The sequence below is a fragment of the Pelodiscus sinensis genome, chromosome 2, assembly GCF_049634645.1.
Source record: "Pelodiscus sinensis isolate JC-2024 chromosome 2, ASM4963464v1, whole genome shotgun sequence".
NCBI lineage: Eukaryota > Metazoa > Chordata > Testudines > Trionychidae > Pelodiscus > Pelodiscus sinensis.
Window position 1 is genome coordinate 119,737,108 of NC_134712.1, and position 19,317 is coordinate 119,756,424.

Genomic DNA, 19,317 nt, shown 5'->3' on the forward strand with positions numbered 1-19,317 from the left:
CCACACTTGCAGCTCCCTGGAGCCAGCAGACTGCTGCCAGCAGGCAGGAGCGATGCCCAAGTGGGAGGGCAGCCGTGGAAAGTCAACGCAGGCGAAAGAGTCCCTGGCGGGGAACCGGCGGGCTATAGGACCTGGGGAGACTGGGTCGATGCAGACTCCGGCTGGGGGCGTGGGCCTCTAGAGTGGGATGGATAAAAAGGGTGAGAGAGAGGAGAGCAGGGGATGGTGTTTCTCTCAACCACCTGCAGGCCAATGCTAGACCGACGAGCCTGGGAGAGAGAGGGCAGGAGTCTCGGTGGGACTGTGGAGCCAGAGTAGCCCCAGAGCAGCCGGCCGGGGACAGGGGTGGCACCCTTCGCCGGGGGCCGGACACCGGCATGGAGACCAAACCTGGAGGAGCCAGACCAGGAACTATGGGTACAGACCCCGACAGGTCTACGGATTTAGACCGCGGGAGCAGTTAACAGGTGGACAGTGGCCGGGAAGGGGCTTTTGGGGGTAAATTTAGGGCAATCCTTGGTGCCTCCCCCACAATGCCCGGTTACATGCCCCCAAACAAAAATCAAACAACACCCCACTCCAATGGTAACTCTGTCCTCCTGCTTCTTCACAATGTCAATGGAGGGGATAGGCTTCTCTTCACTGCTATCAGTGACTAGCCTACTTACCAGACACCTGCTTCCCTGTTCACCTCCTCAGTCAAAGAATTGTACCATGATAAAAACTAAAGAAATGATATGTAGAGTTCCTATTGTGGACTGTGTTGAAATTAAGGACACTTCCACAAAGTAGGTTTTCATACATAAGTCCAGTGAACTAGTTTATTCAACATTAGTCTAGACAGTTGGCCTTTTGCTGTAGCTTTGTTACAATATACAGATTTCCCTCTCTTTCACACCCATCCAGAGTCCAGTGTTTTAACCCACCTTTTTTTCTATTTACTAAAAGGAACAATTCTCAAAGCGTGTGTGTGTATATACTGTATATATAATCCGATCTCTTGTTATATTTCATTGTTAGAGGGTTCCCTATTCATGTGCACACTTTAAATGTCCAATAATAATATGCTAAAAATACAAACAAAACAATACAGCATGAAGATAAATAAATACGAAACAATTACTACAATATATTGAAGTAGAAAATTTAAAAATGTATCCTTCATAACAAAGCCATTAGAAAAATAGTCTAAATAACTAAACCTATTGCCAATACAACTATGTTAAATTCAGGGTTGTCTGCAGTGTTACAGATAGGAATTAGATTAAAAAAAATAAATTAAGAAAAAAATTAAATTTAATTTAGAATTAAAAAAAACCTGTTAGGTCATTTATTCCACCACAAGAGACCAGTGCGGGATGGTTCTCTACAGTATATTCTCCAGAGCCTTGTTCGTGTATTTCTGAGTAATCCATGTGTTGATCCACTTTCCCAAAGGTTCTCAGGAATACAGAGAATCAGGGAAATAAATACAATCTGTAGCATTTCTAGCTTCCTGTAGTGGCATCAGAGGGAAGTATGGCTGAATAGATCAAAATCATTAAGGGCTAGCCCCAAGTTATTAGCAGCATGTAGTTATCTGGTCCCTAGTTGCCATATTTTTGGACAGTGTGCAAGGAGTAATTTGAGCCAATTCTACACTCTTTTTGTACCAGCTCAGCTTATAACAAGGAGCTGGAAGGACTCTATGCCGATGCTTTAATCATTTGCATCAGATGGGGATGTGAGGCTCCACAGAACATTTTACACTGTAACAGTAACCTGTATCAGAGTCTAAAGCCCCTTTAAAAAAGGGAAAGAGAATCCAGGGAACTAGAGACCGATCTGTCTCATCATAGTTCCTTGAAAAACAGTGGAACGGGTCCTTAAGGAACCCATTTTGAAACAGAAGATGATGATCAGGAACAGTCAACATGGATTCATCAAGGGCAAATCATGCCTGACTAACCTGATTGCCCTCTATGATAAGATGACCAGCTCTTTGGATATTGGGAAAGTGGCGGACATGATATACTTTGACTTCAGTTAAGCTTTTGATTTGCCAGTATTTGCCAGCAAGTTAAAGAAGTATGGATTTGGGGGAAGACTATACAAAAGAAGGATGCATACAGTGATCCTCAAGTCCTATGAAACAATGAGATCTCATATCTGAAGAAAGTGCATTAAAAGAAGTTGAGCTTTCATTACTCTAGTTACCTCCAGCAACTGCAGTATCTTCCTATCCACATAACAGAAAGCTGCATAATATATGAAAATAACAAGGAGTAATAAATTTAACATTTGTAATGGTGCCTACTATATCAGCATAAAACTGCGTCCATTTCATAGTGAAACATCGGTTATTACAAATCCTTGCCAAGCCTTTCAATTTCTTCAAGAAGGAAATCAACATCTAATTTTCTTGTAGCTGGGTTAGAAAAGACCATTCTGAAAAAATTCACTTTGTCCCCATGTGGCTGGTAGCTAACCATTGTTGTTCCTTCTTCTATCATCCGCACTTTAATTTTTGGTGCCACCTGTATACAAAAAATCAGCCATCATAATTATTTTCCTTTTACATTTGGATGAGGTCAACACTATAGGATTTTTTTAAAAAAAGCTATGCAAATTGCAAAGTACGTAGCTTTTTCCAATTGCTTTTCAGGAAGAGGCTTTCCCACCATTTAGCCCTGTCTAGATGGGACCAAATGGTGGAAATGCCTCCTCTTTCAGAGAAGCCCTTATTCCTTGTAGAACGAGGTATATAGGGTTCTCTGAAAGAGCGTATTTGCTCTTCCACAAAAAGAAGCAGAAGAGGAAAAGCGTTCCTTGGACATGGCGGAGTTTTTCTGGGATATCTCTGGTATCCCAGAAAACCACCGCAGTGTAGATGTACCCTTGGAAACTGTGCCCCCTACTCATTCCAACCAGCCTTTGCAAGTCACAGTATAACAAAAAAGCTACCATGATTCAAGCTTCATAAGACTTGTTATTGACATAAGTGAGAGTTCTACTTGAGTAAGACAATAGGATTTGTCCTTCTGTTTTTAATTTCAGCATAAGATATGATGTTGATGTTACAAATCCTAAAGTCCTCACACTGCTTTTACTCACTCCCTACACAGACAAAACTCTCTAATTTCAGTGACAACAGTCCTGTAAAGTTTTAATCATGCTAGTTCATTTGTTATCCCTAATGCTGTGCTCTTAAAATTTTAGGTGCTTCTTTTCTATGACATGTAAACTTTGGTTGGTAATATATCCAAAATAATAAATGAACAAAAATTTTAATTGGCACACAAACATATCTCATTTTGTAGATTTAGAACTTGTTTGATTTGTGGATAATATCAAGATTTTCAGCACGCAAATGGTGGGAACCCAAAATCAGAGATTAGATTGCTTTATGTTTTTATTAAGAGTTTTTTTGATGGTAGATTGTATATTTCCAGACTGAAAACATTCAGAGCCCTCCCATAGGGATTGAAAATGTTTGTGAATTAATAGTCAATTAATAAAATTTGAAAAGTGGAATTTGGTATAGAAATAACCCTTGCTGAGGAAATACACAATCTTGTTTCCGATGACGGCTTGATTTGACCAAGATATGAGCATTTTAAAATCATGAAGTGATTGTGCATAGTTGATTTTTCTTTCCCTTTTAAGTACTCACCTGGATCATGTTGCCCTATGTATCTAGGTGAGGTAAGGTTAGCTTTGGTATCGTTAAACAGCATAAAATAGGTTCTACAACTACTGCTTCAACTCCTGTGAATTCTGTAAGGTGGGCATTGTGAGGAGGGCTGATTGTATAGATTACCCAGGTCTAGTCAAAGTGAACAAGTTATTCAATTAATGTAGCCCCTTTCTCTACTTAAAGGAGGAACTTAACCAAGATTTTCAAGAGTGATAAGTCACATAAGTGCTTTAGAACCCTCCCTTTGAGGGTTTCAAGTGGGACACCACAATATTTAGGTCCACTAGATTATTAGGCATTTAAAAATCTTAACTTTCTATTTTTGCATATTTGGAATTATCTGATGAATGATTTGTGCAGACACATTTTCAAATTGAGGAGCCTTTCAAAAGTATTCACTATGACTATTGATTTAGATTCCATAATTTCATATCAGTGCTCTATCACTGGTCACTTAAGTCTCATGTAATTGTTCAGATTTAGTTATTTCAAAATGCAGAAAGAACATTTAAGAGGATTGCAGACACACTTGGAACAAGGGTCTGTAATCATTCCTGTGAATGGAAAGTCACTCCTACAAATGTTCAGAGAAAACAAAACTGATCACAAACACATCTGAATCAAGGGTCAGAATTTTTAAGAACCTGCTGTGTTCTAATTCTGATACCAAGTCCATTGCATTACATTTTTTCTTCCTTGAACAATATACAAATTTTAAGATTTGAGTCTTGATTGAACAAGGAGGTTGTATGAAAATATGGAATTTATGAAGCTTGAGAACCACCATCAGAGTCCATATTAGTCACGATATCCTCTGAATGTCAATAGTAGAAATCTTACCTGATGAAGTAATTTTTCTCGTTCTGGCCCATTTGGTATTCTTCTAAGACTTGGTGGAATGTACCAGAAACACACATTGGTGAGTTCAGGCTTTAAAACAAAGACATTTATTTCTCAGTAAACAATAATAATTATTCTGTTATGGGGTCTGAAATCAGCTAGCATTTACCACCAATAGTATCTAAATGGAATAGGCATAAGTGCACTAAACATCACTCTAATACTTCTAAGTCACTTTTGAAAATCCTACCATTTACTTTTAAGTCATTTCCTCAACGCTGGCCCAGGTTGATAATTATCACAAACAATGTTACCTTTGTGATGATTGTTTATTAGTCAATGTAATATAATTTAGGGCTCAGTTCTGCAAGGTGTTGAGCACTCTGGCCTTGCTCTAGTGGAGCACTATTTCATGCGCTTAATAATAAGCACTTGAATAGTACTATGACTAAGTTTAGTGTTGCCATTTCCATGATTTTTCATGAGAGCTAGTGGATTTTGATGGGGGCTGGAGATCATATCACAATGGCATGAGAAGTCCAGCTCCCTCATGCAATTAAGTGCCCTGGAAGCCAGCATTTTCTCCCTCATAGGAAAGGAGAGGAGAGAGCAAAAAGCTCAGCAGACCCGTGTGGCTCCATTCTCTCTTCCCCGCTCCCTTTCCATATATAATGGAGCAGGATGGGGAATCTGCTCTTTCCCTTTCCCCCTGCATTATGTGGCCTGCATTATGGGGAAAGAGGGGTGAAGATCTCTCAGAAATGCATTCACCCATCCCAAGGCTGGAAAGGGGGAGAATCCTGCTGCAAGGGGGGCAGGGGATAGGCAGATGTATGGGTAAGAACTCTTGAGCAAGAGCTAAAATCATCTTAGCCATTTTGGAGAACGGGCAACACTGATTGGTCACATATCTGGTGAGTGAGCTAGAGTAAATCAAGAGTCAAGAAGCAGACAAATCACCAGTGGGGGAAAAAAACCTGTTCAGTCAACTCAGCCACAAATTGTACAACCAGCTCTATTCTGCACCTTGCAGAATAAAGCCCTTAATTGCCCAGTTCACTGTTTACAACCATCCATATTGTTACGTAACAAAACCATCATCTAACTTCAGTTTGCCATCTTTGTAATCCAGAAGATTTGGATGAATACCGAGGATTTAAAACACTCTTTTCATTCAATAAATTGATTCTGTGGTTAGACTCATTTAATAGAATTATAGAATATGGGAAAGAACCTTGAGAGGTCATGAAATCCAGTCCTTTCACTAATGGCAGGACCAAACACCATCTAGACCATCCCTGACAAAGGGTTTGTATAACCAGTTGTGAATCTCATTAGAGATTTTTATAACTCCCTAGGCAATTTATTTCAGTGCTTACCCACCCTGTCAGTTAGCAAGTTTTCCTTTGAGTAGGTCTACACAGCATCTATTTCAAATGTCAAAATAATGCCGAACTGGAGGACTTCTTACTCCAATTCTTGTAACCCTCATTTTACAAGGAGTAAGGAAAGTCTAACAAAGACTTCCTGCTGAGTAGACAGCGCCAAAAGCTGAAATAATATATTTTGACTTTAGCTACGCAATTGACGTAGCTCAAGTTGGGTAGCTTATTTTAGCTTTAGCCCTGCTGTGTAGATGTGCTCTTAATGTCCAACCTAAACCTGCTTGCTACAGTTTAAGCCCCTTGCTTCTTGTCCTGTCATCAGAGATGGAGGAAAAATGTATGTCCCTCCCCCTTGTAACAACCTTTTAGGTACTTGGAAGCTGCTATATCCCCTCTCCGTCTTCTCTTTTCCGGACTAAACAAACCCAGTTCTTTCAGTCTTCCCTCATGGGTCATGTTTTCCAGACTTTAAATCAATTTTATTGCTCTTCTCTGGACCTTCTCCAGATTGTCCACATCTTTCCTGAAATGTGGCATCCACAACTGGACACTGTTCTCCAGTTGAGGCCTAATCAACACAGAGTACAGCAGAAGAATTACTTTTCATGTCTCTGTGAAGTGCCTATTTCAATTAGACAGGAAAGTGACAAAAAGAAAATGTGCACTTTTTTTTAATTGAACATCAAATTAAATACATGTAAAGTAGAAGAGAACATATTCAAAAGAAGAGAATGGAAAAGATCAAATTTAAGGCATGTAAAGTAGAAGAGAATACATACTGAGTACGGGAACAGAGGAATATTTTGATACTTACTTCTGCATCAAATACAAGTTGAAAGTTCTCTCTTGAATTCAGTTTTTTGTAAAGATATTCAGCAAGTTCAAGGGTTTTATTGATAAGAATCTCAAAGCCTCGAGTGCCCTGTAGAATATGAAAATAAATCACATAGAAAGGGAGGTACAAGAGTGACTTGAGCCATATAAGAAAAAAAAGTCCTCCTAGCAATAACTTTATTGTACAGGAATGAGCTTGAAGGAGAGAATTTAGGATATGGTCCTAAGGAAAGTTATTTTATTGTTTTGTGGCACAGAATTGATCAGTGTTCATTCCATATAACATAAAGAACCTCATTCTATAAAGGTGTCTTTTTAGAAGAAATATATAGCTATATATATAGAGCTATTCATCTTAAACCAAAACCACATTAAAATGAAGTCTAATTTGTTTGGGTTTTGCATGCATGTGTGATAAAGACTGCCCTTTGATACAACTTTGGAATCATTTTAGTTTATAAATTATGCTTTCCCTCTCTTTTTTTTAAACTTACCATTGTTTATTTGTTTTCCTTTTTGGGGAATAATATGGGTTTACTCCATCATCTAAAATAGCACTTTTTCAAAGGTTTCAGAAATTGGCTATATTTCTTGTCCTGATCTGTGTCCCACTATTGATGCAATTCTAGTCTGTTTTTGTAAATTAGAAATAATAAAATCAGATTTTTTTATCACTTTACACTGTGGTGGTATGTCTCCTCTATAGAAAGACTGAGCTTTAGACAGTGAAGCGCCTATTGATCATTAAAGATTTACTTTGCTTGAAGTAACAGCTATTGTGTATGTACTTTGTTGTTGATAACTGCAAAGCTTTATGAAAACTAGCTCTTCGCTTTTTACTCGGCTTGTACAACATTTGCATTCTCATCATGCACATGTATCTTATTTCAGATTAACAATGTATAGTAACCTCCATAACTCAAGGAAACAGTTCAAAGATTTACATAGAAAGCAAAAATTTCATACCATTTCTGAAACATTTGGAGCAAAGCAAATACCATTCCCTCAGAACTGAAGCCTTGTCATTTTATTTGTAAAGTCCTTTAAAAAATAAGCTTTAAAAAATAAGGCACCTGAGACATGAGTATATTACAAATCTTTAGTGGCTTTTTTTTTTGAGGGACTGAAATCAATGGGTGCTTAGAGTATTCAGCTCCTTACAGAGCTGGGTTCCAGACAGGCAGGAAATAGGTTTTAAATATCACTAGATGAGCCTCAAAAAGATTTAGAGAGCCAGAGACGTACCCAGAACACAAGTCTGAATTTGATCACAGTTTCAGAGTATAAATAAGCAATAACTTTGACTTCAATAGAGTTATACCACTGTAAACCAGGGAGAAAACATATATTTGGGGGGGGCTTAAATGATTTAGCTCTTATATTGTTACTAGCCAATTAGCCTGTCATAAGACGGGATTTTCAGGTCTCTCCTCCATGTTGGTCTTCTCTCCTGAGCCTCCGGTCGCTTGCTCTGTCTCTCTCTCCTACTACCTCCCGCTCTCTCTCAGCTCTCCTCCGCCTCCTGCCTCTCTCTCTGTCTCTCTTTCTCTTCTTCTCCCTCTCCTGCCTCTCACTCGGGGAACCACGGAGCCCAAACGGTTGCTTGTGCCACTTGCTCCCACGCGGCAGCCTGGCTGAGCAGCACAGAAGTCAGCCAAGTGCTATGGTGGGAGGCAAAGGGGGGCGGGGAGGGATGAGGCAGTGACGGTCACCGCCAGGGGGCGGGGCCTGGAGCCACTGTCATGCCGCACATCACTGCCCCACCCCCGTTCGCCTCCCGCCGTAGCACTCAGCTGACTTCTGCGCCATTCAGCCGGGCTGCCGCGGGGGAGCAAGTGGTGCAAGCGGCCGTTTGGACCCCACACTCCCCATGCAGCATTGTTCGCCCAGAGGGAACAGCCAGCATTTCAGCAACAGTGCCGCCCAGAGGGAACAGCCAGCATTTCAGCAACAGCGCCGCCCAAAGGGAGCCAGCATTTCAGCAACAGCGCCGCCTAGAAAGAACAGCCAGCATTTCAGACAACGGTGCCTCCCAGAGGGAACATCCAGCATTTCAGCATTACAGACTCTCAGACATTGGGCTACTATATATATGATGTTTATGTATATATTTCCTAAGTTCTCATCACACTAATATCTGTTCACCACATGCATAGACTAAATCAATATCAGTAATTTATATAGAGAAGGAACCAATTCTCTACCTCTTCTCCATAGTTTGTCAATTATTTATCAGTAGTAACACACACATTGGTCCTGGTAGTGTGCTGCTGGTGCTGTTTAGCTGATCAATTCAAACAAAAGGGGAGTTTAATGCTGATCTAAAGCTGGGAAGATTTGAACTCCAAGTGATTTCTACAATTTCATTGTTGAGGGTGCTCCACCATGAACTTCCTCACACTATTGCCTTCACTTTCATTCTACTTACGTATCAGTCTGTAGGGACTAAAGAACATTTATTTTTCTGGTTAAAACTGGGTTTCTGTAGACTTTTCTTACCTTAGCTTTCCACATTAGCCAAAGTTTGAAGACATCAACATGCCGGCCACACTGAATGGTCTTATCCCCAGTGTCATAAGTTGTATCATACTGTTTGTCTGGTTGGAACAGATATCCGGCACACATCTGATTACAGGCTTGCAGAAGACCCTAGGGCAGGAAGACAACCATCAGTATACCTGCTATATTTAATAAAAAGATTTACTTCAGAATGCCTGCATCAACTACTGAATGTGGGCAAGAATGAGCAAGTACTAGGATAATTACACTGGAATGCAAACACATGCTCATTGAGACTAATGCTACATTTAGGGATCATCAATATAAACAGTTAAGCTATGTCTACCCTGAACCCTCTTGTGCAAAAAAATATGCAAGTGAAGCGAAGCGTGGAATATCACTGTGCCTCATTTGCATAATTAATGAGGCTCCATTTTTGCACAAGAGGCTTTTGCAAAGAGCCATTCTTCCTCTTTTTTTCTGGAAGAATGGCTCTTGAGCAAAAGCGTCTTGCACAAAAATGGAGCCTCATTAATTATGTAAATGAGGCGTGGTGATAGTCCACGCTTTGCTTCATTTGCATTTTTTTTGTGCAAGAGGGAGCAGTGTAGACATATTACCTTAGTGCACAGTAATCTGGGTTGTGAATCTCTCCCTCTATAGCCTGCTGTGCCCAGCTGCAGGGCACTAAAAACTCTGCTGCACTTGTATCTATTTCTGTTTCAAAGTGGGGTAGATCAAAGTGCCCTAGGGAATTAGTGTAAGGTAGCAGAATCTATGCAGACAGTAAACAGCATGGTAGCACAAGATAAACTGACACCCAGCTTGCCATGCACTAACTGTTGTATAGACAAATCCTTAGTCTTGGTCTGTAAAACTTAATAAATAGCCCCCTTTACTAGGCACATGACACTGAGCTCCATATGCTGCATATATGGGAAAGAAATGCAGAATGAAATCTTGAGTAATTAAAATTTCATTGAATTGCCATCTTTATTATGCAAAAGCCATAATATTTGTGTGCTTTGTGGCTACTGAGTGAGCTACCAATGATTATATTCACTGTTCATAGTTTATGCAGTAAGCAAGAATACTGACTGCACTATGTTAATCTGAAGGGAAGAGGAATTTTGTGGCTCAGCAATTGTCACCATATACTAATGATTTCTCCATAAGGCCCATTGTCTGCTTATTTCTCTTCAATATATTCTTTTACTTTGTTTTTTATACACTTGACAGTTTCTTTAGACTTTGTGGTAAAGATCTCAGTGCAAAGTACTACAGAATTTGCTTTGTGTGTGTCTGTGATGAAACAATATATATTTTTTGTTCTCAACCTGAATTTGCAGGCAGACAAATTCATTGTGTTGCTGAAATCTGTTTCTGCTTTGAAAAGAGACTCTACTGCAGCAGAGGAGAGAAAAAAACAACATGAAAAAAGAAAATAGAATAAGCTACTTTAAGTCTTAGAATGAAGGGATCTTGTCTAATACTAACCAAATAAGTTCTTAGGAAACTGTGTGTAAATTGTGCAGTAGTGTATATTAAACATTGACTTTCCATGGTATTTGATTTATTGATGAAATCATGGTGTTTCCTAACTTGCCACAGAGTGAGAAATAAGACAAATACCATGGTAAATTTAACTACCAGTTGCTAAATGTTGACTTTTTGTGATAGGCAAGCCTTGCCAACTGTGTATTTATATGCCATGGAAAAAACCTTATTAATATAATGTTAAGATTATAAAAAATATATTAAAAGGGAAACTCAAGACCAAGAAAGCTCAGCAGTTAAGGTTCCCACAAAAACATCAATTCAAACACATCAGACAGTACTGTATTGGGGCATACATATACCACAAATGGTAATTTAATATTCTGTTTATTTCTAAACATATGTTCCACTTGTCAATCATTAATATTACAGATAATCTTAGATATCATAAGATGGTTTTCTTCCATAGAAGGTATGTTTATAGCAAACAGGAATGAATGAATCGTCTGCTATTTTGATTCAAATATCCACAGAGAAGATATACAGAGGAATCTTAGGAATGGTAGGTTTCCATGGCTTGAAGTCTTTAAATTCAATACTTTCCCCCCTAAAAATCTATGCTGAAAAAGTAGTTCAGAGCTTACCAAGGAAATGACTCAGTGAAATACTTGATCTACATTATGCCATTAATCTAATATCAGCATGACTTTCCCTCCAAAAACAACTCTATACTCTTTACTGGACCCCAGAAAATTCTTCTCCAAAGCTGACCTAGATACCTGTTTTACTTATGAAGTCTCAGTGAGGAAAAATGACTACCTGCTAAATAAATGTTTAAGGTAAAGGACATCACTTAAAAAAAAAAAAGCCCTTGCTGTCCCCAGCTGTTTGTGGGCCTGATGACACATCTCTGTGTGAGTTATTGTATGGCCTCTTTCTTCCCACATTTTGCTTCTTTAGAGTGTAATGCTGGGAAGCCCTGTTGCCAAGTCATCTTAAAGAGATTTTATTATAGTCTGTTTCCTCACTAAGCACCAAGGTAGATCATCTGATGGTTCCATGGTTCTGCAGCTGATGTGACCTACAACTACCTGAGTAGAAGCTAGAAAACATATATACCATGCAACACAGGGCAAGTCAGGTTTTTCAAAACACTAAAAAATTCAAAGGTCAGAGGGGTACAGTAACCATTGAGGACTGCTGTGCGCTGAGGTTTCTGCTTTTGCCTCTGTTTTTGTCAACTTTCCCAATCACGTTAGTTGGCCTACATTCTATCACTTTAAGCCGTTACCTAAAGAGTGTTTTGATATGTGAAAGACAGTACCTTTTCACAGACTAGGAAAGCAGAGCACTGAAGTGGAACACCCATCAATTTGTGTGGATTCCAGGTGACAGAATTGGCCCTAGGTGATAAAACAAACTATAATGTAAGAAACATACCAGGTGTTAAATCTCCCAAAAGGTCCCTGTATACACACACACACCACTTTCCAGAAATATTTTGTATTTCACTTCTATTCCAAAGAGCTTACATTCGTACAGAACAAGGTCTTAAGACTGGGGTAGGGAACTTCCACACATTAGGCTTGATGTGGTTTGCTGGGATAAGCCCTTGGTGGGCTCCCAGATGTGAAGTTTACCTGAGCATCTGCAGTTATGGCCGCTTGCAACTCTCAGAAGCCGCAGTTCACCATTTCCAGACAATGGGAGCTATGGAAAGTGGTGGCCCAGCTGGTGCTGCTTCCCACAGCTCCTATTGGCCAGAAATGGTCAACCATGGCCAACAGAAGCTGTGAGTAGCTGTTCCCACAAACACTCAGTTAAACAAAGCAACTGATAGCCCATTAGCAGCTAACACTGGGAAACAGCATCCAGTTGGCATTCCAGAAGTTCCTCACCTCTGGCTTAAGATAAATAGTTAAGGGTAGAGAAAGTGAGGGAATTATCAATAAAAAGTGGAGGATGGCTTTTAAAGAAAGGTTTATAAGAAGTAAAGAGAAAGTAGAATATGGGTGAGGAAAGGAAGACTCTTCCTTGCGAAGGGGGAAGCATAAGACTTGAAGTTCAGAATGAGAAATGGGGAGAGTGTATGAAAAAAAGGAGATGAAATTAGAAAGGGAAGTGGGGTTAGATTATTTAGGGTTTCATAGTTGAGGCTGTGTGTCATGTGAAAGTGTAGGGATTCAAGATGTGTGGTCGGCAACATGGTGAGAACAAGGGGGAGGAGAGGAAAAGGACTTACTCTGAATAAAAACACACAATGCATTATGCTCACCTTTCAATGCCATTAAGTTTAAAGGAATGTTTCCTAGACATCAGCAACCCACCTCCCCATGCTGCCTGTAAGAAATGAGACTTTGCCATTATAAAATAAAAACAACAGAAGAAAAATTCGATCCTTTGTAAGACAGTTACTAAAATATTTTTTCCAAAAGATATAAACTATTTAAAGAATATATCAGGTATCAAATGTTTTGAGAAATCCAATCTATAAAAACAAAAAGAAACAGAGCAACTCCCAACCATACCACACAGACAATGGGGGAACAAAGTGGACATGTTCAAGATTTCCAGATCATTTGTTGGCATGTAACAAAGTAATGTGAAGTGATATGCCACAGCTGTAATTGTATAAAGCATTCTGCAAATAATAATTATAGATAAAAATGGGTCGCATTCATTGTGCCTTACTTGAACAAAACAGTCCATTGGCTTTGATGTAATTCCATGCATGAGTAAGATCGTCATAGCATTCAGTAAGGACAAAGGATGAATTTCTGCCCACACAGAAGTCAATTGGAATTGCTGAGTGGCAGTCATACCCTAAGCACTACTGGTGGGCCCGAATTCAAGGCCCGTAATCCCTCATATTTAATTAATTGCACGCTGTTTTAAATTGTCATGACCACCTTCTTTCTTTAGAGTAGCAAATGGAAGCCACATTATCATGATCCACAAAGCCTACTAACTCCGAGAAGAATTTATATAAAAATCTTCTTCATATTCAGAGAGTAGACTGCACGTGTAGGGTTCAATATACTGAAATGACTGCATGTAACTTGGTTATACTGGCATAGCATTGTACCTATTGAAAAAGAAACACTTTAAAACATTCAATTTATTTTAAGACAAAATTTCCAAAAAAAGTTGCCTTAAGTTAGGCCTAAATCAATATTTAGGCATGTAAAGAGAACTGGGTTGATTTTAGGAGGTGCTAAGAACTGACAGCTCTGATCAATAAAAATGTTGAAAATCAGGCCTCCAATTTAGGGACTTAAATATAGACATAGGTGCAAACCTTAAGTTAGGCAACCACTGCTGAGAATGTGGGTTAAGATTCACACTTTTTATTTCAGAGTAAAAAAAATAATACAATGAGCTACCTAGTCATTCAATTGTATCAGAAAGAAGAACTTGGCCTAGGTTATTAAATCTGACTTATCTTGCCAAGAGCTATACTTAGGCCAGTGACTCTGTACTACTAAGGTGATATTATATGCAGAACAAATGGATTATTCATAAAAAAGAATTCATTGAAATGGTAATTCATTCTATGCCAGGTGTATTATGGCATTTTGAATTGCTCTGGTCTGACAGAGAATTTTGAAGCAGTATTCGTTTTATTATTCCAATGAACACTAAATGAATACTAACAAAGGCTATTTATTTAATTCCTTTTCTAAACAGGCACACCCTTCACTACAATTATATCTTATTCAAGTATGTCTGTATCACAACCCTTCAAAGCAGAGGCTCTTTTGTGTGATTAAGATAGGAGTTCCAGATTTTTATCCTATAAAAGAATAACCGAGCAATGTTTATGAAAAGCATTACATCCACATGCATCCAGAGTCCATACTTCTCACAGATGTCAGCAATGTTGTCAAGAGGATCAAAGGCTCCATACACTGTTGTACCAGCTGTGGCACTGACATACAGTGGGATATGCTCCTGAAAAGACAAGATAATTCAGACCATATTAGCTGAAGGGATGCTCAGAGAATGTGTCTATCTTTCTTCTCATCAGTATCTATTCCTATAATTAATGTTGCAATACATTTCCATCATCACCCCTTTTCTACACACTAATAACTTTACCAAAATTCCCACCTGAGACTAAAATTTGCTGTTTAGTTTCTGCCTCAGATTGGTGAATGTCGTAGAAAGCTTGTTCAGTACCATAATAATGACACCAGAAAATATGTCCCATTAGGAAGAGAGGGGAGTCAGCTGAGGGAGGAAAAGGCAATATCCTCTTTATTCACTGACTTGCCAACCAAATAAAGAGATTTAAACTAATTCAAAAAGAACTGGTGACACAAGCCCACAGGTAAGCATAAAAGTGACCTTAATAGAAGTCTACATGTTGAGAGAGAGGCAAATGCACATAAATCACAATGAAGTTCTAAGGAGCAACAAGAGGAAAATCTGCAGGGGGGAATCCGGTGAATATAGTCTACCTAGATTTTCAGAAAGCCTTTGAAAAAGTCCCTCACCAAAGGCTCTAAGTAAAGTAAGGTGTCATGGGATGAGAAGAAAGATCCTCTCATGGACTAATAACTAGTTAAAAGAGGTAGGGAATAAATTATCAGCTTTCAGAATGGAGAGAAGTCCCTCAGAGGCCTGTACTGGCATCAGTCCTATTCAACATATGCATAAATGATCTGGCAAAAGGGGTAATCAGTGAGATGGCAACATTTGTAGATGATACCAACCTGTTCAAGATCATAAGACCAAAGCAAACTGCAAAGAGCTTCAAAAGGATCACACAAAACTGGATAAGCAGGCATTAGAAATGGCAGATGCAATTCAATATTGATAAATGCAAAGCAATGCATATTGGAAAACATAATCTCAACTATATGTATCAGATTATGAGGTCTAAATTAGGTATTACCACTCAAGACAGAGAGTGGTACTATCACTGTAGATAATTCTCTGAAAACATCTACTCAATGTGCAGCAGCAGTCATAGGGAAACATTAAGAAAAGGATGGATAATATAACAGAAAATATCCTGTTGCCTCTAGATAAACCTATGGTATGCCCACGTGTTGAATCGTGTGTGCAGATATGGTCACCTCATCTTTAAAAAGATACATCGGAATTGGAACAGGATCAGAAAAGGGCAACAAAAATGATCAGAGACATGGAATGGTTGAAAGATTATTACGAGAGATTAATAAAACTGGGACTTTTCAGCTTGGAAAAGAGATAAGGAAACATCTTAGAAGTCTATAAAAGCACGACTGGTGTAGAGAAAGAAAAGAAGAAAAAATTAGTTTCTCCTTCACATAACAGAAGAACTATGTATCAAAAATGAAATAAATAGGCAGCAAGTTTAATACCAACAAAAGGAAGTATTTCTTCACACAACACACAGTCAACCTGTGAAACTGCCTTCCAGAGGATGTTGTGAAGGCCATGACTTAAAAAGGGGTTAAAAAAGATTAGATACATTCATGTATGATAGGCCCATTAATGGATATTAAACAGGATGAACAAGGATGGTGTCCCTAGCCCCTTTTAGGGCTGGGAATGGGTGACGGGAGATGGATCACTTGATGATTACTTGTTCTGTTCATTCCCTCTTGGACACCTAGCATTGGCCATTGTTGGAAGACAGCGCACTGGACTAGATGGACCTTTGGTCTCACCCAATATAGATATTCTGATATTCTTATACTCTATTGTAGGTGTCCAACTGATTGAAAGTGAACCACTGAAACACCATACTCAAAGTATTATCAATCTAGGAGGATGATTCTAATTGGCCAGATACTATTTAATAAGGGGTTGGATAAAAGGGTGGGAATGGTTACAAGCACTTTGGAGGACAGGATTAGAATTCATAATGACTTTGACAAATCAGAAAATTGAGCTGAAATCAACCAGAAGAAATTCAATAAGGACAAATGCAAAATACTACACTTGAGAGGAAAAAAATGAAATGCACAACTCCAAAATGGAGACTAATTGGATAAGCGTAGCATTGCTATAAAGGATCTGAGGGTGATAGTGGAGCACAAATTGCATAAAAATTAATGTGATGTAGTTGGAGAAAAAGGCTAATCTCATTTTGAGCTTTATTAATAGGAATATGGTACATAAGACATGGGAGACAATTGTTCAGCTCTACTTGATACAATCAAGGCCTCAGCTAGAGTACGTTGTCCAACTGTGAGCACTGTATTTTAGGAATGGGGTGGACAAACTGGAGATTAGCAACAAAAATGTTAAAAGCTTTAGAAAACCTGACCTATGCACAAAGTTTAAAAAACTGGGCATTTTCAGTCTTACGAAAAGAAGATGGGGGGGGGGGGGGCAGATAGCCATCTTCAGGCTGCTACAAAGAAGAGAGGGAACAATTATTTTTCCATGCCCACTGAATGTAGGACAAAGAGCAATGGGCTTAATCTGAAGCAAGAAAGATTTAGTGTAGATACTAGAAAACATTTTCTATGTCTAAGGTTAGTTAAGCCCTGGAATAGGCTTCCTAGCAAGGATGTAGAATTCCCATCACTGAAGATTTCAAAGAACAGGTTGGATAAATACCTGCCAGGGATAGTTTACATTTACTTGGTTCCACCTCAGTGCATGGGCTGGATTTAATGACCATTCAAGATTCCTTCCATGATACTATGACTCTCTACATTTCATCGTAAAAACAATTTTGTAATTCAGAAGATAACGTCTTTTCTATAATCCAGGCAAATACAGCAGTCTTCACGCTGCCAAAACTCCCATTAATTTAAATAATATTTCACTTGGAGCTCTGGATGCTGAATTCCTTTGAAAATGTGGTTCCTACTATTAAATTCAATGGGAATTTCATATGAATGAGGAATGTCAGATTTAGCTCAATAATATAACAAGGCTGTAAATAAAACACAAACCTGACTCTTGGCTTGGAGTATTTTTGCTTCCAAATCTGATGGAATCATCTTCCCCCTAAATGATTGTAGAATGTTGGGAGAGAGAAAAAAGAGGAAAGTATAAGTGTTTTTTCCTGTTACTCTTGAGAATATGCAGTGAAGCAAAGCCCAGTGATGGGTCTTTCTTTGTCATTTACCACACTGTTCAGTTGACTCTGTCTGATGATATTTACTTTTTTTTGGTGGCAAAATATTTTCAACTCTCTCCCCCTACCACACATGCACTCGGATTATTTTTAGATTATTTTGTAATTACTGTTATTGATGAATAATTATATAGTCTTCAATAAAACACTGGACAAAAGACCAGCAGCCTGATTTCCATTACCCTGCAAAGATGTGTGTGGAAAGTGGCTGTAAAGCGTTGCCAAATGAGATTGGTAGCATTGTAGACCTACTTTGCATGAGAGTCAATAACTGCATGAGGTGCAAGGCAGTGGTGGATCAGTGCCAATGCACTAACTGATGCCTTTGTGGCCCTTATCCCATCTAAATAAAGAAACCACTGATGTAAACAAACTCATTGAAAATTAATGTTCTGTTATGATACAGGGCCACGAGGAAGAAAACTTGCCAGACAATAGCAGTTTCTACCCACTGCTCACCATGCATCTGATGGCAGGATTTGGCCCATAACATTTTTTTAAAATGGCTAATACACATATTTGTGAGAATAATACATGTTAGCTCTAATCTGTTAATTGTTTTTTAATCTCATATGCTATTCATATTTCTATGTTGGTATGTTATCCTCTTAGGTATCCATCTTATTGTATGGCATGTGCATATGCTGAAATGTTGGCTTCTTTCTATATGAATTGTTGCAAGCTTCTCTTTTCCTATACTGCAAAATACTCCCCTTTACTCTTGCTGATTTTGCACTCCAGGTTGTGATCGATAAGTGGGCTGGCCAGCATGCAGTGACTAAAGAGTTAAACTCAGGTAGCTAACCAAACAAACAACAAAACAAAGGAAATAACTTGATCACCACTAAATATACATTTTTCCTGTATTACTCACAGTCCACTTCAAGGTCCAGTCCATTTCCCTGCCTAGTATTCCTTGGAGACATGGTAGACCTGCCTGGATTTAAAACATCCTGCTTCTCCCAGCTCCTGGCTTAAAAACTCACACAAGAGATGGCAGGTAGATAAATCCTTACAATTCAAATTTCAGCACTGTATCCCACTGGTTCTTCTGACTCCCTGCCAACACCCCTAGAGTATGTCTACACTACCCTCCTATTTTGAAATAGGAGGGTAATGTAGGCATACCGCACTTGCAAATGAAGCCCGGGATTTGAATTTCCCGGGCTTCATTTGCATAAGCCGGGCGCCGCCATTTTTAAATCCCGGCTGGTTTGAACCCCGTGTCACGCGGCTACACGGGGCACGAACTAGATAGTTCGAACTAGGCTTCCTACCGTTACTCCATTCCATGAGTATGGAATGGGGTTCGAACCAGCCGAGATTTAAAAATGGCGGTGCCCGGCTTATGCAAATGAAGCCCGGGAAATTCAAATCCCGGGCTTCATTTGCAAGTGCGGTATGCCTACATTACCCTCCTATTTCAAAATAGGAGGGTAGTGTAGACATACCCCTAGATACCTGAATTTGATCCTTTAGTCACCAAGTGCAGGCCAGCACTACTC

The 19,317-nt window shown here is 39.1% G+C and overlaps 1 protein-coding gene across 7 annotated transcripts in view; it reads right to left on the minus strand.

Annotated features, from left to right (window-relative positions):
• Positions 1-532: 532 nt before the first annotated feature.
• Positions 533-19,317, minus strand: part of LOC102444510 (glutamate decarboxylase 1-like) — a 104,863-nt gene continuing 86,078 nt past the window's right edge. For all 7 annotated transcript variants that reach the window (XM_075921407.1, XM_075921409.1, XM_075921405.1 and 4 more), the window contains 8 exons: positions 17,628-17,682; positions 14,566-14,682; positions 13,007-13,071; positions 12,056-12,134; positions 9,235-9,384; positions 6,716-6,823; positions 4,517-4,606; positions 533-2,516 (listed from right to left, as the gene is read on the minus strand). In XM_075921407.1, the coding sequence (XP_075777522.1) occupies positions 2,343-2,516; positions 4,517-4,606; positions 6,716-6,823; positions 9,235-9,384; positions 12,056-12,134; positions 13,007-13,071; positions 14,566-14,682; positions 17,628-17,682 (838 nt within the window). In that variant the 3' untranslated portion in view covers positions 533-2,342. The remainder of the gene's footprint in view (positions 2,517-4,516; positions 4,607-6,715; positions 6,824-9,234; positions 9,385-12,055; positions 12,135-13,006; positions 13,072-14,565; positions 14,683-17,627; positions 17,683-19,317) is intronic.